The 25523-nt window shown below is 37.3% G+C and overlaps 2 protein-coding genes across 2 annotated transcripts; both read left to right on the forward strand.

The window, feature by feature from the left end:
• The first annotated feature begins 9324 nt into the window (after window positions 1-9324).
• Window positions 9325-10248, forward strand: LOC133050106 (olfactory receptor 5AC1-like). Its single transcript, XM_061134231.1, has one exon. It carries the CDS (start codon window positions 9325-9327, stop codon window positions 10246-10248), a length of 924 nt encoding a protein of 307 aa, XP_060990214.1.
• An 8534-nt stretch (window positions 10249-18782) lies between these two features.
• On the forward strand, window positions 18783-19703 carry LOC133050126 (olfactory receptor 5AC1-like). Its single transcript, XM_061134255.1, has one exon. The coding sequence runs from the start codon at window positions 18783-18785 to the stop codon at window positions 19701-19703; it is 921 nt and encodes a 306-aa protein (XP_060990238.1).
• The last annotated feature ends 5820 nt before the right edge of the window (window positions 19704-25523 follow it).

The following is a 25523-nucleotide window of genomic DNA, read 5'->3' on the forward strand; positions in this document are numbered from 1 at the left end:
AAATCCAAAATGTATAAACAGCTCATGCAACTCAATATTAAAAAAAAAAATAATCCAATTGGAAATGGGCAAAACTTTTGAAAAGACATTTTTCCAGAAAAAACACCCAGGCCAACAAGCACATGAAAAGATATATAATATCACTAATTATTAGAGAAATGCAAATGAAAACCACATGGGATATCACCTCACACTGGTCAGAAGGCTATCATCAAAAAGTCTACAAATAGCAAATGTTAGAGGATGCAGAGAAAATAAATCCCTTGTATACTGTTGAAGGGAATGTAAATTTGTGCAGCCATTATGAAAAACAGTATGGGGTTTCCTTATAGAACTAAAATGGGGTACCGTACAATCCAGCAACCTCGCTCCTGGTATATATCTCCAAAAGATGAAAACTAACTAAAAAAGATAGATACATCCCAATGTTCATAGGGGCACTATATGCAATAGCCAAGACATGGAAACAACCCAAGTGCTCTTCAACATGTGACTGGCTTAACAAAATCTTTCTATATAGATATTAATCAGTCATAAAAAATGAAATATTGCCATTTGCAGCAACATGGGTGGACCTAGAGAACATTATACTATAGACAGAGACAAATACTACACATCACTTATATGTGGAATCTAAAACATAATACAAATGTATGTATGCATTAGTTGCTCAGTCGTGTCCGACTCTTTGCAACCCCATTGACTATAGCCCACCAAACTCCTTTATCCATGGAATTCTCCAGGCAAAAATACTGGAGTAGGTTGCCATTCCCTTCTCCAGGAGATCTTCCCAACCCAGGTATTGGACCCAGACCTCCCACATTGCAGGCAGATTTCTTTAACATCTGAGCCACCAGGGAAGCCCTATTTGCTCAGACGTTTTGAACTCTTTGCCACATGGACTATAGCCCGCCATACTGCTTTATCCATGAAATTCTCCAGGTAAGAATACTGGAGTAGGTAGCCATTCCCTTCTCCAGGGGGGATCTTCTTGACCCAGGGATCGAACCTGAGTCTCCTGCACTGCAGGCGGATTCTTTACCATCTGAGCCACCATGGAAGCCCAGTACAAATGAATCTGTGTACAAAACAGAAACAGATTCATGGACATAAAAAATCTATTTATGGTTACCAGATAGAGAAAGTAAAGGGGGAAGAGGAAAATTAGAGGTATGGAATTCCCTTCTCCAGGGGATCTTCCAGACTCAGGGATAGAGCCCAGGTCTCCTGCATTGCCTGCAGATTCTTTACCATCTGAACCATCAGGGAAGCCTAGACACAAACTACTACACATAAAGTAGATATAAGCAACAAGGATTTACTGTGTAGTACTGGGAACTAACTATATACAATATCTTCTAATAAATTATAATGGAAAATAGTCAGAAAAAATAATTGAGTCACTCTGCTGTACACCTATAAAGTAAATCAAATATACTTCAATAAAAGAAAAACCCTAGTCCTGGGTTTCAATAATGCAAAACAAAATGTAACACTGTATCTTTGAAGATGATTTTCAAGTTATTGCTATGCTAAGGGGCAGGAACATCTTTTGGGTTGAAAAGGCATGAACAAACAATAATTCAGACAGAATGAAAGTTGTCACTTTCCTGAGGCCACCTCATACAAGATTTTCACATCCTAAATGTCAGAGGAAATCTTAGCGACTTGAGAGGGTTGTTGCATCAATACATAAATTTATTTCTGGTGATTCTGTGATTTAACATTTCTAAAATAATTCAATTCTTGCAGATATTCAAAACACCTCAGATAAACACAGTACTAGACCATGGTTTCCTCTAGCATTTTAAAGATTTGCGATTGCCTGTGACCTTCTTTAGAACAGACTTTCTCAGAACAAGCAGTTCAACTAGTCCTTTAGGGGCTTCCCCATGCAAATGGTGGGGTCTGCAGCTTCATTCAATGGAAAAGTTTGCATCTCAGAGCAGTGTATCAGGCATTTTTGGTGTAACTAGTGTGATTCTCAGAAACTCAAAGGCTGCAATGGTGATGATCCGCAATAAATCCTTATTTGTTTTACTATCCTAATCTTTGCAAAAACTGTATAGGGCATAGCTGATAATGGTAGAAACCAGAAACAACCCTGTAGAAACTTTCAATACAATATCTGGTATGAGATAAATGCTACTGACGTGTGGAAAATGAATTCTGCCAATACCAATCATGAATGAGGATTAGAAGTATTTTATATTCATCTGGGAAGGGTAACAGTATAAACTGAAGGTCTTGCCCCAGGGATATATGAAGAAAACTTTATTTCCAGAAAATTTTTTGAACAGCAGATTGGTTCATTATATTGATGACAATATGTTAATTGATCCTGATAAGTACTATGGGTACCTTTGTAAAGTTCATGTGCTCCACAGGATGCCAGAAAAACCCTATAAGAATTGCATTTTGGGTGGAGAAAAGGGAACTGTCTTGCACTGTTGGTGGGAATACAAATTGATACAGCTAGTATGGAAGACAGTATGGAGATTCTTTAAAAACTAGGAATAAAACTATCATATGACCCAACAATCCCAATGCTGGGCACATACCCTGAGAAAATCATAACTGAAAAAGACAATGTATCCCAGTGTTCATTGCAGCACTATTTATAACAGCTAGGACATGGAAACAATGTAGACATCTATCAACAGATGAATGCATAAAGAAGCTGTGGTACCAAGATACAATGGAATATTACTCAGCCATAAAAAGGAACACATTTGAGTCAGTAGTAATGAGATGGATGAACCTAGAGCCTATTATACAGAATGAAGTAAGTCAGAAAGATAAAAACAAATATCATATATTTATGCATATTTGTGGAATCTAGAAAGATGGTACTGATGAATCTATTTGTGGGGTAGCAATGGAGATGCCGACATAGAAAACAAACTTATGGACCCAATGGGGAGTAAGAAGGAGAGGGTGGGACAAATGGAGAGAGTGGCATGCATATACATACACTAACACATGCTGAAGCTGAAACTCCAGTACTTTGGCCACCTCAGGTGAAGAGTTGACTCATTGGAAAAGATCCTGATGCTGGGAGGGATTGGGGGCAGGAGGAGAAGGGGACGACAGAGGATGAGATGGCTGGATGGCATCACTGACTTGATGGACATGAGTTTGAGTAGACTCCAGGAGTTGGTGATGGACAGGGAGGCCTGGTGTGCTGCAATTCATTGGGTTGTAAAGAGTAGGGCACGACTGAGCGACTGAACTGAACTGAACATATGTAAAACTGATAGCCAGTGGGAATTTGCTGTTGATTCAGGGAACTCAAACTGGTACTCTGTGACAACCTAGAAGGGCTACATCGCACAGGAGTTAGGAGGGAGCCTCAAGAGGGAGGAGACATATGTATACCTATGGCTGAGCCACGTTGACGTTCAGCAGAAAGCAACACAATATTGTAGTTATCTTGCAATTAAAAACAAGTTAAAAAATTGCATTTTGGGAGTGTGTAATTATAACATTTGGCAAGATGATATGTATTAACAATTGTTGGTATCTACACAAAGAAGAGACATAGCTGGTTTGCTGGAGAGAACAAAGTATTACCTTGAAAGCATAGCTTTTTGTTGAGCTGGACTTCCCCGGCGGCTTAGAGGGCAAAACGTCTGCCTGCAATGCAGGAGACCCGGGTTCAATCCCTGGGTCGGGAAGATCCCCTGGAGAAGGAAATGGCAACCCACTCCAGTACTCTTGCCTGGAAAATCCCATGGACAGAGGAGCCTTGTAGCCTACAGTCCATGGGGTCACGAAGAGTCGGGCACGACTGAGCGACGACAGTACAGGGACTAGATGGGATTTGGGTTTGACTACTTTTCAATTAGTTTGACTCTGGTTGGGAGAGGCTGAGAGTGTTCTACAAGAGGAGAGGAGGATAAAACAGGTAAATCATAAACAAAAGAAGTACAGAAGAAGAAATCATTAGCTGATAACCAAATCCAAATAACCATTTTGTTCTCTTCATAGATACATGGCCTCACTTTTCCATTGACTGCAGTATTATGATTGAGGTTAGGATTGCAAGTGATGTACTAGCTCATAAGCACCTCACAGTTGGAAACCCCCATGAATTTCCCCCTTCCAGCTTGATCCAGATGAAAACACAATCACTGAAGAAAGTTATGTGTGGGGACTTCCCTGGCAGTCTAGTGGTTAAGACTTCACCTTCCACTGCAGGGGGTGCAGGTTCAACCCCTGGTTGGAGAGCAAGTATCCCACACTCCTCGTGGCCAAAACGCTAAGGCTTAAAGCAGAAGCAATACTGAATGTTATGTGTGGGAAATGCTGAATGATAAGATGGAGCCTAGGACTCTGCATCATCAGTGGGGTAGAATAGTCTATCAGTTGGGAACATGTGATCTATACTCACCATGAATGAGATGTCATGTTCTATTTTCTCAATTTACTTAGGTGTTGAAAATTATCTATAAGTTCAACTAGTGTTACTGTAAATGATACACACATATAATGCAATAAAATTCCTTAACTGCATACAGTTAATTATTGGGCCTATTTCTCAGTATAGCAACATGTATATGAGGCTTAGGGATTTCAGCTGTTAGCAGAAACATACCTACAGACTTAGAGAGCGAGCTTATGGTTACCAGGGGGTTAGGGTCGAGGAGAGGGACAGATAGGGAGTCTGGGGTTGATATGTACACACTGCTATATTTAAAACGGGTAACGGAACTTCCCTGGTGGTCCAGTGGTTGAGAGTTTGCCTTGCAGTGGGGGGGTCATGGGTTTGATCTCTGCTCAGGGAACAGGGGTCCCACATTCTGGGCAGCAATTGAGCCCACATCCCATAGCTCTAGAGTCTGTGCGCCACAGCTAAGGAGGTCGTGGGCCAAAACTATAGAGTCCATGCATCACAACAAAAGATCCCACATGACCCAAGGAGGATCCCATGTGTCACCACTAAGACCTGAAATAGCCAAATAAATAAATAATTTCTTTTTTAAAAAATAAATAATCAATGATGACCTATTTATTATATAGCACAGGGAACTCTGCTCAATATTATATAACAAACTAAATGGAAACAGAATTTGAAAAAGAGCAGATACATGGATATGTATAACTGAATCACGTTTCTGTACGCCTGAAACTAACACAACATTGTTAATCAGGTATAGTCCAATATAAAATAAAAAACTAAAAAGGAATTTCAGCTGTTATTTTATTTTCAATGAGAAATTATTAACAACATTTAAATGGCAGCAAGCATGTGCTACAGTGTGGTATTGAAACAGTAAAAGAATCAGTCTGGTGTCGGTGTGGAAAATAGATCAGATGACTGTATTAGGAGATGCATATAGTATAGTTAGGAGGTTATTCAATAAGCCAGGCAAGGGATGAATATATTTTATATTTGGTACTGACTGCATAAAAAGAAATAGTTGGATTTAAGACATATTTAATAGATAAACTTTTGGTTTGTGACCCTATTTCCTGTCACAGGAAACCCTGGAAGAATACCAGGTTTGAGGGCGGAATAGATGATGACCATAATTTCAGATCTGGACATGTTAATTCTAAGGTACCTTTGGGAGTTTCAAGTGAGCAAGGCAGGTAGGTAGTTGGGGAGTGGCAGCATTAAGAAAAATAAGAGGAAGGAAAATAGCTAAATTCTATTCAGTGACATTTTATAAACATGCCCTGACAGTGAACTTTGAGGACATTATGTTTAGTTTTAATTGTTATAACTAAAAGTGTATGGATGATTTGATGATTAGCTTACAATGCCCAGTAGAACAGCTTTGACTTCATCCTACCTACTGGGAATACTTTGGAAGCATTAAGGGAATTTCAAAACTTTTTAAGAATGAGTTTGCAAATAGGAGAAAGAAATGTTATATCCTTCCAGTTTTGAGTTTCCAAGGAAAAGCAATGCTTAAATAGTTGTGCTTCATTTCTGTACCTTTTATGCTCCTTTGAGAAAAGCAGCACATTTTCATTTTCCCATATTTTACAGGGGCTGGGTAAGGATGCAGACATTTTCATAATTTTTATTATAGCATTGTAATTTCTATTATAAGAAAATATCTAAATAAGATATTAAAACTGTATACAGGCCTTTTCTTTTTTGAAGTCAGCAAACAAAATCTGAGCAAGCAAGTAAATGTTTGTGTGAACAAGCATATTCTAATTTCAGTTAGAATTTTTACTGTGTAGACAGCACATTTGTTGAGGTATTTTTAAATAATAAACTTTGATTAATAGAAGAATGAAAAATAGAAAAAAATAGTAATGATAAGAAAAAATCAGAGTGTATTTTATAATATGAAGTTTTAAAAATTGAGACATAAGTTCTACAGCCCAAAGTTAACTTATTTGTAAGTTTTCAGAATGGGAATTCTGGCTTTAGGTTTATCATATATAATTAAAATTCTTTAATTACATGTAATCATGAGTATGTACACTAAAGTCACTAAAGGTAACTTCAAAAGACTCTTCATGTTATCTAACTCTTCAGAAAAAAATTCATAAAAGTTACTCTTGTCAAAATTATAATAATACTCTACAGGAGCTAAAAGTAAGGTTAGCATTGATTTGGTTATTTGAGGTTCTAAAAGGAGTTGGGCCAATTTATGCAGGGTAAATATTTCTTAAGGTTCTTAATTTCCAATTAATATTTCTGATATATATATATATACACACACACACACACCTATATATATATGTTGCTTTACTCATGGAACTGTTATTCTTTCACTTCTCTACTTCATTTGTTATTATCTCCACTCTCACTCCAGAAAAGCCAGTACTATAAACTTAGTGTCTATTATTCACATGTCCTCAATGTAAAAGAGAGATTTAAAAAATACACTGCTTGTTTTACTATGATGAGACCATAGATTTTACACTTCTTTGGATCTTCCTCTTCTGAGATAACTATACATTATGGAAATTCCAAATTTAAATTAGGTAGAATAGCTCTTTTTTCATGACTGAATTATATTCTGTAACATAAATGTACTCTGGTTTATTTAACCATTTCACTATTGACACATCTGGTCTGTTCTTGTTGTTCAGTTACTAAGTCGTGTCTGACTCTGAGATCCCATGGACTGCAGCATGCCAGGCTTTCTTATCCTTCACTATCTCCCTGAGTTTACTCAAACTCATCTCCGTTGAGTTGGTGATGTCATCCAACCATCTCATACTCTGTTGCCCACCTTCTCCTCTTGCCCTCAATCTTTCCCAGCATCAGGGTCTTTTCCAATGAGACAGTTCTTCACATCAGGAGGCCAAAGTATTGGAGCTTCAGCTTCAGTATCTGTCCTTCCAATGACTATTAGGATTGATTTCCTTTACAATTGACTGGTTTGATCTCCTTGCTGTCCAAGGGACTCTCAGGAATCTTTTCCAGCATCACAATTTGAAAGCATCAATTGTTTGGCGTTCAGTCTACTTTATGGTTGAACTCTCACATCCATACATGACTACTGGAAAAACCATAGCTTTGACTAGATGGACCTTTGTTGGCAAAGCGATGTCTTTGCTTTTTGATAAGCTGCCTAGGTTTGTCACAGCTTTTCTTCCAAGGAGCAAGAGTCTTTTAATTTCGTGGCTGCAGTGACCGTCTACAGTGATTTTGGAGCCTAAGAAAATAAAATCTGTCACCGTTTCTTCTTTTTCCCTGTCTATTTGCCATTAAGTGATGGACCAGATGCCATGATCTTATTTTTTTGAATGCTGAGTTTTAGGTCAGCTTTTTCACTCTCCCTTGTCACCCTCATCAAGAGGCTCTTTAGTTCATCTTCATTTTCTGCTATTAGGGTGTTATCATCTTCATATTGAGGTTATTGATATTTCTTCGGCAAACTTGATTCCAGGTGTGAGTCATCCAGTCCAGCATTTCACATGATGTTACTCTGCATATAAGTTAAATAAGCACAATGACAGTATACAGCCTTGACATGCTCCTTTCCTAATTTTGAGAACCCCATGAACACCATGGTCTTTGCTACTCTGAACAATAATGCATTAACTATTCTTTGTTTATTTATCTTTGTATAGCAGTGCTTTGATCTCTAGGGTGTGTGTGTGTGTGTGTGTGTATGTATATATATATATATATATATATATATATATATATATATATATATATATATATAAAATGACAGATGAAAGGATAGATGTATTTTAAGCTAAATGGGATCTTATAAAATTGCTTTTCAAAAAGGCTGTTGCAATTCATAGTTCCACAAATAACATATGAAAGTACTGCTTTTCTCACTTCAGTCAACAAGCAGTATTTTTATTCATTTTATTTCTGCTATTCTGATACATGAGAAAGGAGGTATCCACCTGTTTTTGTGTGTCTGTTCATGTACCTGTGTGTATTTGTGACATAGAAATTTGGGCATATTTTCATTTTATTTATTGGTTATTTTGATTTCTTCATCTGTAAACTTGCTTATTTTCATGCTTTATGTTCTTCTATTAAATTCCTTGCCTCTTAAAAAAATCTATACTTTAGTTATTTTATATTATAGACATAGATCTATGTCTTTAATATACATGCAAGATATCTTTCCAAACTAATTACATATTCTTTGACTCTGTTGGATATTATTTTGCTATGCATTCAAGTTATCTATTTTACTGGGTTTCTTCTCTTGGATAATAATTTTTCTATTCATTATGTTACATTATCGCCTTCTCAGTTACTTAGGCAATATCTATGGTGTGGGGCAGAAGCATTAACAGTACTTACTAATATTTCCAGACAGATAGCAAACATTGTCAGCATAACCCATTAAATCAATTGTCATATTCCTACTGAACTGTCATATTTATTTCATGCCACATTCCCATATATATTGGAACTTACTTCTGAGTTCTGTATTCTGTTGCACTGATCCTCTGGCTTCTTCTTATGCCACTATATTAATGTTTTGATTACTATGTCTCTACATTATTGTTCAACGTCAGTTAAGGTATTCTTGATTACTCAATGTTTATATATTTCTTGGGCAGAACGAGAAGTTATTTCTTCCATATCAATTTTAAGATGAGTTCACGCAAATCTAAAAACGTTGTTACCCACGGTAGATTGAAAAGGATTTGCATGAAATTTACCTATAAATTTAGGTGAACATAATTTTAAAATATTTTATTACAGATAATTTTGAATGTATATAAAAGTAGACAAGTGAAGGTACAAATTACAAACTACTAACTAAATGAGAAGCATGTCTTATAGGTCTGTAACATAAAAATTCACTGTTTTTATGACTCTTTTGTGAATATTCCCTCTCTTACTCTTTTATTTTAGAGATTAGCTGGTCAGATATGGCAGAAGAAAATATGACTCTGGTGACGGGGTTTGTTCTCACAGGACTCACAGATCTCCCAGGGCTGCAGGTCCCCCTGTTCCTGGTGTTCCTGGTCATCTACCTCACCACCATGGTGGGCAACCTTGGACTGATTTCTCTCATCTGGAAGGACCCCCATCTTCACAACCCCATGTACTCATTCCTGGGCAGCTTAGCCTTTATAGATGCCTGCTCTTCATCTTCGGTGACTCCCAAGATGCTTGTCAACACCTTAGACAAGAGTCAAACGATGTCTCTCTTTGAGTGCATGGCCCAGTACTATTTTTTTGGTTCCAGTGCCACCACAGAATGCTTCCTCCTGGTGGTGATGGCCTATGACCGCTATGCAGCCATATGCAGCCCCTTACTTTACCCAGTACTGATGTCCGACAGACTCTGCACTTGGCTGATAAGTGCATCATATGCAATTGGTTTTCTGCATCCTATAATACATGTAGGATTATTATTTAGATTATCTTTCTGCAGGTCTAATATAATACATCATTTCTACTGTGAAATCTTGCCACTTTTTGCCATTTCTTGCACTGATCCATCAATTAATGCATTAGTGGTTTTTATTTTTGCTGCTTTTATACAGGATTTTACTTTTATGGGTATTATAGTATCCTATACTTGTGTCCTTTTTGCCATCCTGAAAAAGAAGTCTGAAAAGGGCAGGAGCAAAGCCTTCTCCACGTGCAGCACCCACCTTCTCTCTGTTTCCTTGTTCTATGGTACTCTCTTCTTCATGTATGTGCGCCCTGGGTCTGGTCAGGATCAATATCAGGATAAAATGTATTCACTGTTCTATACGATTATAATTCCCCTGCTAAATCCCTTTATTTATAGCCTAAGAAACAAGGAAGTTTTAGGTGCACTTAGAAAAATAATAAAGATATAAATATTTATCAGGAAAACATTCATAGTCTTTCCTTTTTACTCTTCATTTACATAAAGTATAATAACTGGACCTGGGTTTTGCACATAGGGACCAGCTAAGATGGGGAGGGGAATGGCAACCCACTCCAGTGTTCTTGCCTGGAGAATTCTGTGGACAGAGGGGCCTGGAGGGCTGCAGTCCACGGGGTCGGAAAAGAGTTGGACATGACTGAGCGATGACCACACACACACACACCTCAGCTAAGAAGTTTTTAATTCAATTAATAATAATATTTAGACTAGATATGCTTGCCTTAGTTATAAGTGAACCTAGGTTCTCAAAATAACTGATGAATAGGGTAAGATATCACTTGAGAGAAGTGAAAGTGAAGTCGCTCAGTCGTGTCCGACTCTTTGCGACCCCATGGACTGTAGCCTGCCAGGCTCCTCAGTCCATGGAATTTTCCAGGCAAGAGTACTGGAGTGGTTTGGCATTTCCTTCTCCAGGGGATCTTCCCAACCCAGGAATCGAACCCAGGTCTCCCGCACTGCGGGCAGACGCTTTACCGTCTGAGCCACCAGGGAAGCCCAAGATATCACTTACTTGTTGTAAGTGAAACTGCAGTTCCCAAATTGCTAAGCTCGAAATATGTATAAGCTCTTCTATTTCCAGATACACATGTTTTAAAATTTTTATGAACTTATATTCTTTTAAAAAAAGATTCAAGTCCACGTGAAATTTCTATTAAAAACTACTCGTGCCCTGCAAAATAATTCCTGAGCACATAATTTTTCAAAACTCTCTCTTTTGTTAATATTTGGAGAAAGAAATGGCAACCCCCTTCTAGTATTCTTGTCTGGGAAATCCTATGGACAGAGGAGCCTGGCGGGCTACAGTCCATGGGGTCGCAAGAGTCTGACATGACTTAGCGACTAAACTACTAAAAAATAATGAAACTTGAGGCAGTTAAATGAACATTTCTAAGAGTTTTAATAGTAATTTTACAAATTAAGTTAGATTTGTATCACATTCCTAAGAAGGTATGAAAATTAACAAATTCTTAAAATAATTTTCTTGTAATATAATTGAAAGTTCTGAGTTTCAAAAACTTCTTAATTTATTAAGTAATCTTACTGAGTCTCTTTTCCTGACACACACATACTGATTGAATATATGTGTGTGTGTGTGTGTGTGTGTGAGAGAGAGAGAGAGTGTGTGTGTGTATCAGGAATAGGCAGCTACATGAATCGAGGGGTGTACTTGATCAAACCATTATTACATAACTTAAATGGATTTTTCCTTACAAAAGCTATGCATAGTTTTCATCTGGCCCTTTTGCCTCTTGCCTCCTGACTTTATAACATTTGGCCTTGTGAATACCCTAGGGAAAAATAAAGGAAATGATATCCCCATGAACATGATACATCTCCTGTCCTGTAGCCTATTAATTGATTTGAGGAAATAATATGTGGGTCAGATACTCCAAAGCCCCAGATGGGCTGACTGCCTTTAGCACAGTGTGTTTGGGATTTGTTTCCTCAGACCCTCAATCCTGGGATGCATCTGAGCTCTGACTCTGCTGTGAGGACCCTTTCTAAGCAGGTTGCTCCCTGTGGATGCAGAAGCTCTGTAGGAGTTCCTGTCTCCATCTCCTCACAGTTAAAGCCAGTGGCAAAGCTTTCTTTTTATTATGTGCCACACAGATGGTTTAGGCTTGATCATTATGCAATTGCTGTGTGTCAATAGATAGTCACTGACATATCTATTGGGTGGTTTGAAATCCACATAATACCTACATACCATGAGAACTGGGGCATTTCAGGTAATGCTCAATCCAGTTTACAGCATATCATGAAAAGGAATAACTTTTTGATGTGTCAGACCCTGTTGATAACAAGTGACAGAACCAGTAAATGAATAAATGTCATCAACCAGTCTTGAATATTTTCTTCTTTCTCACCCAGAGAGTACAGACTGTGGTTCTCACTCTTGGTTATCAATCCAAACCAAGCAAATTAGAATCTGTAGGAGGCATTATCAAGCACTGGTAGTTTTATAAACCTCTCCGAGTGATTCTAATGTACAGCCACTGTTGACAATGGCTGGAAACAACTGTGAAACTTAACCAGTTTTCCATGAAGATAGATGATTAGCAATTCACAAAAAGCTAACTGTAATTAATCCCTAAGAAATTCTTTTCTTGCCTTATTGGAGTCTCATATTTAGGCAGGTACTTAATTTTAGTTGGATAGCTCTCCATTTTCTGTCCATATTATAGGGTATTAAAATCAATCCACTGAATATCAGCTGAAGTAGTCTACTAGGTTAGTCTACTACTAATTTATATAGTTGGGGTATATAAGCTCTATATGATATTTAATTTGGTCACTTAAGCAGAAGAGTAGACAATAATATAGAGATTTTTCACTTGAGTTTGTCATTATCAAACTTAGATGAGCATGAGCCCACAGCTGTTGGATTCAGCAAATCATTGGTGGGAAGGGTCTGAGGTTTTTCATTATTCAGAAGATTCTCAGGTGATTCCTTTGCATCTGTGGGCATTGGACCACATTTTGAAAGTCAAATGACTAATATTGCTCAAGCATCCATGGCGAGCAAGTTGGAGTCTGAATTCTGATTTCTTCCTAAAGGAAAGCCCACCTTCTATGGTCTGAACATGTGCATCACCTCAGCACACATATATTGAAAATTAAAACCCCAAAGATGATGGCTTCCCTAGTGACTCAGAAGGCAAAGAATCTGCCTGCAATGCAGGAGACCCAGGTTTGATTCCTGGCTAGGAAGATCCTTTGGAGAAGAGAATTACTACCCTCTCCTGTATTGTTACCTGGAGAATTCCATGGACAGAGGAGCCTGGTGGGCTATTGGCCATGGGGTCACAAAGAATCAGACACAACTGAGTAACTTTCACTACTCACTCACCAAAGATGATGGTATTAAGAGGTAGGGTTTTGGAAGTTGCTTAATCCATGTGGTGGAGCCGCATGAATGGGATGAGTGGAGTCTCATGTGGTGGAGTCTCATGAATGGGATGAGAGTCTTATAAAAGTGGTTTCAGAGAGAGCCCTACCTTTATTCTCCACGTGAGGACACGGTGAGAATATGTAGGCTAATAACCAGGGAAAGGGTCTTCACTGGAATTCGGTCATTCTAGCACCTTCATTTGGACTTCCCAGCCTCCAGAAATGTGAGAAATAAATTTCTGCTGTTCATAAGTTATGCAGTCTAGATAGTATGCTTTTATGGCAGCCCAAATGGACTGACACACGACCTCATATTTAATTATTAGTTCAAGACTCTCAAAGTGTGTTCATCTAAATCATCTTAATTGATAATGAGGTGATATTTCCTCCATTTACAAATGAGGCAGCCTGAAGCAGTGGAAAAGCATAGGATATCAAATCAGAAGACCTATTGTTTTTTTCCTGGGTCTCTGATGAGGTTAAACATGATCACAAGAAACTCCATTAAATCTGCTAGTGCATAGAGAGAAGAAAGAATGAGTGTTTGAGGCTAACTCAGTAGACAGTGCCTTAATTTCTTCATGTGTGCAATGAGTATAATAATATGCACTTATGATGATATTATACATCAGAAATCCTAAAGATGCAACCAGAAAATAACTAGAGCTAATCAATGAATTTAGTAAATCTGCAGTATACAAAATCAATACACAGAACTCGCTTGCATTCCTACACACTAACAATGGAAGTTTGGAAAGAGAACTTAAAGAAAGAATGCCATTCATCATGGCAACAAAAAGAATCAAGTACCAGGAATAAACTTACCTAAGGAAACAGAAGACCTTTATGCAGAAAACTATAAGACACTGATGAAAGCAATTAAAGATGATAGAAAAGGAGAGATACATCATGCTCTTGGACTGGAAGAATCAATATTGTGAAAATGACTATACTACCCAAAGCAATCTACAGATTCAGTGCAATCTCTATCAAACTACCAATGGCATTTTTCACAGAACTAGAACAAAAAATCTTAAAATTTGTATGGAGACAGAAGATCCCAAATAGCCAAAACAATCTTGAGAAAGAAAAAGAGCTGGAGGAATCAACCTTCCTGACTTTATACTACACAGCTACAGTACAAATTTTTATAGCTCTCAGTAATTTTATATTTTTTCCAAATATATATAGGCCAGGCATATATCTTTCCAAGTTTAATATAAATAAATATGATTATGTGGTTATGTGCATATACATAATTATAGCTTTTAATGATAATGATGTAGCCAAGGAAACAATTCAAAAGGTTTTACAAACTAATAACATAAGAAAATGTGAGTAATATATTATTCAACTGAGGTTATTATTGAAAAACTATGTATAGCACTACCATAATATTATTTATATATAGAAATGCTTATATAAATTATATGAATATAAATACATATATCATGTCTGTGTATTATTATACATAAAACCCCAAAAGTTAGCTGCCATGATCAGTGATTAGTGAAATTAGAAGAATTTGTTTCCTTTGTACTTCCTACATTTTCCATTTTTTTCTACAATCAAACTTTTATTCTTTTGTTTTTAAAAGAAAGAAGCAGGTTATAAAAGTAATAGTTGTAAAACAATATGTTTGAAATGATTTGTTGATTAGTGTATAATGCCCAGTAGGTTGACTTTATTCTATAGGGAATCTTTTGATGGCATTGGGGGAATTTTAATATTACCTGCACAAATAGACTTGAAGATGGGACGATATAAATAATACCTTTTTCTTCAGAGTGTATTTTCCAAGAAAATTAATTCGAGATGAATCTTTGTTGACATTTTTGTTCTTATACCCTGGGCTCTTCATGAAAGTCTGTATTTTATGGCATCTCTGCATCTGCTTATAGGAATTAGGTGAGAATGCAATGATTTATTTTATTGTTATTATTTTCATAAAAATTGATAGAATATAGTTACTTTTAGTACCTAGAATCTCTCATCAGCTGTCAAAATATTTGACTTACTTTTCAGATGATTTATCTACAAAACAGAACAGAAAGCAATCCTAAACTGAATAGTTAAATATATACTGGTTTCTGTGCAGCTTGCTTGGTGGCTCAGACGGTAAAGAATCTGCCTTCAATGCAGGACACCTGGGCTTGAACCCTGGGTTGGGAAGATTCCTTGGAGGAGGGCATGGCAACCACTTCAGTATTCTTGCCTGGAGGATCCCCATGGACAGAGAAGCCTGGTGGGCTACAATCCATGGGGTCTCAAAGAGTCAGACATGACTGAGCGACTAAGCACATATACACGTGTTCTCTGATCTCATGGATACAAAGATGTATACTTGGAGAATGAAGACTTGAATTCATGCTGTTACATGCAGAGTTTGTGTGCTTAACCACTATGCTATGCTACTGACTAAATAGCAAAGAGGACTCAGTCTCATAGGCTGGAGGCAGATGTTCCTTAGAAAATCCAGGGCGCTACAGATAAGAATCTTAAAACAAGGCCATACATTGTTTTAGGTATAATCACTTAATAATTTAGAGGTAAAATTAGCTTCAGAAAATTGGTTACATTTTTGTGAAAATTTTCTTTGCTAGAATACATATGTTATAGAGCTAATCTATTTAATATTTTTATCTGTAAAAGTGGAATTCATTCTGGCCTTTATTGTGCTTTCACAGAATCTGGAAGGTTTTCCAACAGTGAAAAATCATAGGGTTATGGAGCTGTTAGGGCAGTTTGTCTTTGCCTTCATCCTTGTTCTTGTTTACCTTGTACTTCTCTGGAAATAGGCAGAGAGATGGAATTGACCACATCTGCCCGGAGTCACACCTTATATTCTAGGCAGATTGTAAAACAGGATAATGTGCTCCTTTCAGGGATTTGACAGCAGTGTGCTTACTTAATAATCACTGCCAAGTTAACCAACTCTCTGAACTTTTAAAAGCCTAATATTAATCTCAAATCATCTCTTCCTATTCTATATGAAGATGCAGAAGAACTTTTTCTCAACATAGCGTCTCTTGTAAAAAATATTCCAATTCTTCTATAGACTTACTTTTCAGAGGTTAATCTTGTCAGAACTGAATTTTTCACAAACTCTATATTCCTTAAATTTTCCACATGGTGTCCTCTCTTTGAATTATAAAGTAGGCACTTGGAGAAAATATTTCAGGCCAGCAGAGACTTGGCAGTGAAATCTTCAACAACGTTGTACAGGATTGGTGACTAGGTTATAGAAATAAAAATCTGCTTTGGAATGACTCCCACTTAGCTGGGCATATCATGAAAGCAGGGAGCTGTGAATCCAACAATTCTGAGTACTCCCTTGCAGGGTTATGTTCTTAGATCAGCTGTTTCTAAATGGCCATACTCTCCTTTTTATAAACCAGGCAGGGACTTGGATATACAAAACAACTTTTATGTTTAGAGTTCTGCACAATTTTTCATTGATGAAATGCATTGTGATGATGTGGACCTAGGTTTACCTCCTGGGTTTCCACAGGATCTAGCCTTCTTACATGCTTCCCAGGATCACTTGCTTCACAGATACCTTAAAATTTTTTTTTTATTTGAAGAATATTTGCTTTACAATATTATAGTGGTTTCTGCCATATATCAGCATGAATCAGCTATAGCATACATATATCACCTCCCTCGTGAGCTTCCCCCTCATCCTGTCCCCATCCTATCCCTCTAGATTTTCACAGAGCCCCAGGCTGAGCTCCCTATGTTATACAACAACTTCTCACTGCCTATCCGTCTTACACATGATAATGTGTACATTTCAGTGCTACTCTCTCAATTCATCCCCCCCCCCCCTTTCTTTTCCCCTACTGTGTCTGCAAGGCTGCTCACTATGTCTGTGACTGTCTTTCTGCTCTGCAATTAAGTTCATCAGTACCATTTTTCTAGATTCCATTATATGCATTAATATAGGTTTATTTTCCTCTTTCTGATTTACTTCACTCTGTAAGTATAGGCTGTGTTACAGCCTATATATAACACTCTGTATAACAGGTTCTAAGTTCATCCACCTCAGTTCAACTGTCTCAGATTTGTTCCTTTTTATGGCTGAGTAATATTCCATTGTGTACATGTACCACAACTTCTTTACCATCATCTGTCAATGGACAGCTAGATAGCTTCCATGTCATGGCTATTGTAAATAGTGCTGTAATGAACATTGGGGTACATGTGTCTTTTTAAATTATGGTTTTCTCAGGGTATATGCCCAGTAGTGGGATTGCTAGATCACATGGTAGTTTTACTCCTAGATATTTAAGGAATCTCCACACTGTTCTCCTTAGTGTCTGTATCAATTTAATTCCCACCACAGATATCTTTATATTAGTTATTGCCTATCAATGTAGTTCATCTTTTTCATTATTTGATTTGGATATAAACAACCATTTTTTTAAAAAAACTATTTTTTACTAATTTTTACTATTTAAATTGAAACAGCTCCAAAACAGTGGCTAATCTTTTTGACTGCTATGTCTTTTGCAAGATTTTAATCCACTCTGATTTCGAAAGTCCCAGTTCTAATTTCAAACACAGTAGGAAAAAGATGCTACAATTTTTTAGTATTATGTGCCTTTGATATATCTAAAACATTCCTGGTTAATTGAATGATAATTGTTTACTTGACATGTTTAACAACATCTCTTAGATCTTCCCCAAATCTGCAGATGAACTGGTTAGTGTCAGTTATTTTTCTTTTTAAAAGAGGGGTTATTTTAGCATCATTATAACACCTGAGTTAGAGGTCCTATATTTGACTGAGCCAGGATTAACAGTGTTCTATCATAGGACATCAAACAAAAAATGTTTGATGACAGAATGAATGATTATGATCATAAATGAGAGTTTGTTGGATAAAATTATTAAATAACAAGAATCTATTTGAAATTTGGAGTGTTTTTCATGAATGTAAAATCAAGAGTCTATTAGGAATATGGGGTAAGTTGTTGTATATAATCAAACAACGTAATGATAACGGATAGAAATCAGCAGAAACGGGATTTTAACTTATTGTCTTCTTACTCTACTCATGTCTTAGAGAGAAAAAATTATATATATTTATCAGTAGTATAAAGGTATAGTCTATTTCTTGGTTCAATAGAAAATATATGAAAGAGTTTCTATGAAACAGTGAACCAGAGTCTCACTTTTAGAGATTTTAGTATAAAATGCAGTATGCATTTTTTACTCAATTCTGTAAAAACTTTCAGAGTTAATACAATACATTCAGTTTTAAGATATTTATGAGTGACAAGATATGGACTAAGTTAACTGGTAGACATCTAGAACCTCCTCCATAATCCTTTAAGTAATTATATATGTATGTATATATACATATATATATATACACTGACTTCTGAAAATCATTTATAATATTTATAATATACCTATAATACTCCTCAGTGTGCTTTACAAAAGGGAGACTCTGTACCTTCAGTTAGGGTATCTGACACAGATAAATAAGATATTACCATCCAATATGTTTTTGTGACCCTTATTTTTCATTTCAATTCTCCATTGCAGTGATCAGCCTGAGTAAATATGATGGAGGCAAACAGGACCCTGGTGACGGGTTTTGTTCTCACAGGACTCACAGATCTCCCAGGGCTGCAGGTCCCCCTGTTCCTGGTGTTCCTGGTCATCTACCTCACCACCATGGCGGGCAACCTTGGACTGATTTTTCTCATCTGGAAGGACCCCCATCTTCACACCCCCATGTACTCATTCCTGGGCAGCTTGGCCTTTGCAGATGCTTGCTCTTCATCTTCTGTGACTCCCAAGATGCTTATGAATTTTTTGTCCAAGGATCATATATCCCTCATTGAATGCATCACCCAATTCTATGTTTTTGCTTTTAGTGCCACCACAGAAAGTTTCCTCCTGGTGGTGATGGCCTATGACCGCTATGCAGCCATATGCAGCCCCTTGCTTTACCCAGTGGTGATGTCTGACAGACTCTGCACTTGGTTGATAAGTGCATCATATGCAATTGGTTTTCTGCATCCTATGATACATGTAGGATTATTATTTAGATTAACTTTCTGCAGGTCCAACATAATACATCATTTCTACTGTGAAATCTTGCCACTTTTTACAATTTCTTGCACTGATCCATCTATTAATGCTTTGGTGCTTTTTATTTCTGCCTCTTTTATACAAGCTTCTACTTTCATGACCATCATGGTCTCTTACACCTGTGTCCTCTTTGCCATCCTGAAAAAGAAGTCTGAAAAGGGCAGGAGCAAAGCCTTCTCCACGTGCAGTGCCCACCTTCTCTCTGTTTCCTTGTTCTATGGTACTCTCTTCTTCATGTATGTGCGTCCTGGGTCTGGCCCTGATCAGTATCAGGATAAAATGTATTCACTGTTCTACACGATTATAATTCCCCTGCTAAACCCCTTTATTTATAGCCTAAGGAACAAAGAAGTTTTACTTGCATGTAGAAAACTGATAAAGAAATAAATATTTTTCAGGAAATCTTTCATTTTCTTTACATTTTACTCCTTTTAAATAAAGTGTAATGACTGTCTCTGGGTTTTCATATAGTAGGGACTTCATGAATAGCTGTTTAATGAATGAATAATAATATTTAGTCTAGATATGCTTGTCTTAGTTATAAGTTAATGTGATCATCAAAATAATGAATAGAGTAAGAACAGTCATCATTGACTTTTTTGTTGTTTTAATTGTCAAGGATGAAGACGAAAAATGAATCCCCAAATTGCTAAATCTTTGCAATATGAACTCTTGTGTTTCCAGATACACATATTTAAAGCTCTTCTGAACTTATATTTTTTTAGAGGAAGATTCAGTCTGTGTAATACTCTGTTGAAAAGGTACTCATGCCCTCCAAAATAATTCTTGGGCAAATAGCTTTTCAAAACCTTATCTTTAGTGGCTACTTATAAATGAGCCAAACATGAACATCAAATTAATATTGTTATACTAAATATAATAACATACATTCCTTCTTAGGGCTTTGAAATGAATATTTCTAGATTTAAAAGTATTTTGAAACTTAACATATCTGTGTTGCATTCATTGAAAGATTAATTTAGCAAATAGTTGTTAATACAATGGACTTTCTGGCAATACAATAAAATGTTGAGTCTTTAAAATGTTTTCCTTTTCAGTTTAGTAAGTAGTCTTACTGAGTACCTTGTTCCCAGCATGCAAATAACAATTGAATACATTTTCTCACCCCAGAATTGACAACAACCTGATATAGCAGGTGCTTTTGTTCAACTCATAATTATTTAACTTAAATTAAATTTTTCTTACAAGAGCTTTGTATGCTTTATGTTAATTAATCTTGACAAAGGAGGCGAAAGTATACAACAGAGAAAGGACAGTCCCTTCAAGAAGAAGTGTTGAGAAAGCAGGACAGTTATATGTAAACCATGAAATTACAACAGGCTCTCATACCATTTACAAAAATTAACTAAAAATGATTTAAATACCTAAATATAAGACACAAGACTGTAAGATTCCTAGAAGAGAACATAGGCAAAACCTTCTCTAAATCAGTCTCCCAATGCAATAGAAAGTAAAGTAAAAATACACAAATAGGACTTGATTAAACTTTAAAGCTTTTGCACTGCAACAGAAACCATCAAGAAAATGAAATGACAATCTACAGAATGGGAGAAAATATTTGTGAATGACACAAGGGGTTAAAATAAAAAATGTACAAACAGCTCATGCAATTCAATATTAAAACAATAATCCAATCAAAAATAGGCAAAACTCCTGAATAGACATTTCTCCAAAGAAAACACCCAGGCCAACAGGCACGTGAACAGATACACAATATCACTAATCATAAGAGAAATGTAAATGAAAACCACAGGGGATATCACCTCACACAGGTCAGAAGGCTATCATCAAAAAGTCTACAAATAGCAAATATTAGACAGGATGCAGAGAAAAGAAATCCCTTGAATACTGTAAATTAGGGAATGTAAATTTGCGCAACCATTATGAAAAACAGTATGAGGTTTCCTTATAGAACTAAAGTAGAGGTACTTTATGATCCAGCAACCCTGCTCCTGGGTATATATGTCCAAAAGATAAAAACTAACTAGAAAAGACAGATGCATCCCAATGTTTATAGCAGCATTATTTGCAATAGCCAAGACATGGAAACAACAACCCAAGTGCCCTTCAGTATATGATTGGCTTAAGAAAATCTTTATATGTAGATATTAATCAGTCATAAAAAAGAATGAAATATTTCCATTTGCAGCAACATGAGTGGACCTAGAGAACATTATACTATAGACAGAGAGGGACAAATATTACATATCAATTATATGTGGAATCTAAAACATAATACAGATGATATTTACGCATGCATTAGTCGCTCGGTTATGTCCAACTCTTTGCGACTCTATGGACTGTAGCCCACCAGGCTCCTTTATCCATGGAATTCTCTTTATCCATGGAACTCACTAGAGTGAGTTGCCAATCCCTTCTCCAGGGGATCTTTCCGACCCAGGGATCGAACCCAGGTCTCCCACATTGCAGGCAGATTCTTTACCATCTGAGCCACCATGGAAGCCCAGTACAAATGAATCTGTGTACAAAACAGAAACAGATTCATGGACATAAAAAATCTATTTATGGTTACCAGATAGAGAAAGTAAAGGGGGAAGAGGAAAATTAGAGGTATGGAATTCCCTTCTCCAGGGGATCTTCCAGACCCAGGGATCGAGCCCAGGTCTCCTGCATTGCCTGCAGATTCTTTGCCATCTGAACCACAATGGAAGCCTAGATACAAACTACTACACATTAAATAGATACACAGATACACAGAGGATTTACTGTGTAGCACTGGGAACTAACTGTATTCAATATCTTCTAATAATTTATAATGGAAAATAATCAGTAAAAATAATTGAGTCAATCTGCTGTACACCTATAATGTAAATCAAATATACTTCAATAAAAGAAAAATCCTAGTCCTGGGTTTCACTATTACAAAATAAATATAACACTATAGAAAATTTCCTCCACCCTCATAGGTGGTATCTTTGGAGGTGATTTTCAAATTATTGCTATTCTAACGGGCAGGAACATCTTTTGGCGTGAAAAGGCGTGAATAAACCATAATTTAGATAGAATGGCAGTTTCCCCTTTCCTGAGGCCACCTCATGCAAGATTTCCACATCCTAAATGTTTGTCAGAGGAAATCTTAGCAACTCTAGAGGGTTGTTGCATAAATATATACATTTATTTCTGGTGATTCTATGATTTAACATGTTTTAAATAATTCAATTCATGCAGGTATTCAAAGCACCTCAGATAAACACAGTGTTAGACTACGGTTTCCTCTGGCATTTAAAGGGTTTGCAATTGCCTGTGGCCTTCTTTAGAACAGACTTCCTCAGAACAAGCAGTTCAACTAGTCCTTTAGGGGCTTCCCCATGCAAATGGTGGGGTCTGCCAGCTTCATTCAATGGAAAAGTTTGCATCTCAGAGCAGTGTATCAGGTATTTTTGGTGTAACTAGTGTGATTCTCAGAAACTCAAAGGCAGCAATGGTGATGATCCTCAATAAATCCTTATTTGTTTTACTATCCTAATCTTTGCAAAAACTGTATAGGGCATAGCTGATAATGGTAGAAACCAGAAACAACCCTGTAGAAACTTTCAATACAATATCTGGTATGAGATATATGTTACTGATGTGTGGAAAATGAATTCTGCCAATACCAATCATGAATGAGGATTAGAAGTATTTTATATTCATCTGGGAAGGGTAACAGTATAAACTGAAGGTCTTGCCCCAGAGATACATGAAGAAAACTTTATTTTCAGAAATTTTTTTTGAACAGCAGTTCGGTTCATTATATTGATGACAATATGTTAATTGAACCTGATAAGTACTGTGGGTACCTTTGTAAATTTCATGTCTTCCACAGGATGCCAGAAAAACCCTATAAGAATTGCATTTTGGGTGGAGAAAAGGGAACTGTCTTGCACTGTTGGTGGGAATATAAATTGATACAGCCAGTATGGAAGACAGCATGGAGATTCCTTAAAAAACTAGGAATAAAACTACCATATGACCCAATAATCCCAATGCTGGGCATGTATCCTGAGAAAATCATAACTGAAGAAGGACACATGTATGCCAATGCTCACTGCAGCACTATTTATAACAGCTAGGACATGGAAGCAATGTAGATGTCCATTGACAGATGAATGGATAAAGAAGCTGCAGTACCTATATACAATGGAATATTACTCAGCCATAAAAAGGAATACATTTGAGTCAGTAGTAATGAGATGGATGAACCTAGAGCCTATTATACAGAATGAAGTAAGTCAGAAACAGAAAAACAAATATATGTTTATGCATATTTATGGAATCTAGAAAGATGGCACTGATAAATCTATTTGCAGGGTGGTGGTGGAGATGCAGACCTAGAGAAGAGCCTTATGGACACAGCGGGGTAAGAAGAAGAGGGTGGGACAAATGGAGAGAGTAGCATGGAAATATATATGCTAACATATGTTAAACCGATAGCCAGTGGGAATTTGCCGTGTGTTTCAGGGACCTCAAAATGGGACTCTGTGACAACCTAGCAGGGTGGGATGGGGCAGGAGGCAGGAGGGAGTCTCAGGCGGAAGAAGACATATGTATATCTATGGCTGAGCCATGTTGATGTATGGCAGAAACCAACACAATTTTGTAATTATCCTTCAGTTAAAAACAAATAAGTTAAAAATTGTATTTTGGGAGTGGGTAATTGTAACCTGTGGCAAGATAATATGTATTAAAAGTTGTTGGTATCAACACAAAGAAGAGTCACAGCTGGGTTTGCTGGAAAGAACAAAGTATTACTTTGAAATCATAGCTTTTTATTGAGCTAGGGACTAGATGGGATTTGGGTTTGACTACTTTTCAATTAGTTTGACTCTGGTTGGGAGAGGCTGAGAGTGTTCTACAAGAGGAGAGGAGGATAAAACAGGTAAATCATAAACAAAAGAAGTACAGAAGAAGAAATCATTAGCTGATAACCAAATCCAAATAACCATTTTGTTCTCTTCATAGATACATGGCCTCACTTTTCCATTGACTGCAGTATTATGATTGAGGTTAGGATTGCAAGTGATGTACTAGCTCATAAGCACCTCACAGTTGGAAACCCCCATGAATTTCCCCCTTCCAGCTTGATCCAGATGAAAACACAATCACTGAAGAAAGTTATGTGTGGGGACTTCCCTGGCAGTCTAGTGGTTAAGACTTCACCTTCCACTGCAGGGGGTGCAGGTTCAACCCCTGGTTGGAGAGCAAGTATCCCACACTCCTCGTGGCCAAAACGCTAAGGCTTAAAGCAGAAGCAATACCGAATGCTATGTGTGGAAAATGCCTGAATGGTAAGATGGAGCCTAGGACTCTGCATCATCAGTGGGTAGAAGAGTCTATCAGTTAGGAACATGTGCTATATTCACCATGAATGGGATATTAACTTCTATTTTGTCAAGTTACTTAGATATTAAAAATTATCTATAAGTTCAATTAATGTTACTGTAAATGATACACACATACAATGCAATAAAATTCCTTAACTGCATACAGTTAATTATTGGGTGTATTTCCCAGTACAGGGACATGTATATGAGGCTTAAGGATTTCAGGTGTTAACAGAAACGGACGTACAGACTTAGCGAACTTATGGTTACCAGTGGGTAGGGCGGAAGGGAGGGATAGTTAGGGAGTCTGGGATTGATATGTACACACTGCTATATTTAAAATGGGTGATGGAGCTTCCCTGGTGGTGCAGTGGGTGAGAGTCCGCCTTGCAGTGTGGGGGACACGGGTTTCATCCCAGGTCAGGAAACAGGGGACCCACATGCTGGGGAGCAACTGAGCCTGTGCATCACAACCACAGAGTCCCCGCATCACAACTGCAGAGTCCCTGCATCACACCTTCAGAGTCCCTGCATCACAACTACAGAGTCCCTGCATCACAACTGCAGAGTCCCTGCATCACTACAGAGTCCCCGCATCACAACTGCAGAGTCCCTGCATCACACCTTCAGAGTCCCTGCATCACAACTACAGAGTCCCTGCATCACAACTACAGAGTCCCTGCATCACTACAGAGTCCCTGCATCACAACTTCAGAGAGTCCCTGCATCACAGCTACAGAGTCCCTGCATCACAACTGCAGAGTCCCTGCATCACACCTTCAGAGTCCGTACATCACAACAACAGAGTCCCTGCATCACAACTGCAGAGTCCCTGCATCACAACTGCAGAGTCCCTGCATCA

The sequence above is a fragment of the Dama dama genome, chromosome 31 (genome assembly GCF_033118175.1).
Source record: "Dama dama isolate Ldn47 chromosome 31, ASM3311817v1, whole genome shotgun sequence".
NCBI classification, from domain to species: Eukaryota; Metazoa; Chordata; class Mammalia; order Artiodactyla; family Cervidae; genus Dama; species Dama dama.

What these genes read in the sequence shown, in the direction of transcription:
- LOC133050106 (XM_061134231.1), top strand. Translation starts at nt 9,325, where the DNA reads ATGGCAGAAGAAAATATGACTCTGGTGACGGGGTTTGTTCTCACAGGA.
- LOC133050126 (XM_061134255.1), top strand. Translation starts at nt 18,783, where the DNA reads ATGATGGAGGCAAACAGGACCCTGGTGACGGGTTTTGTTCTCACAGGA.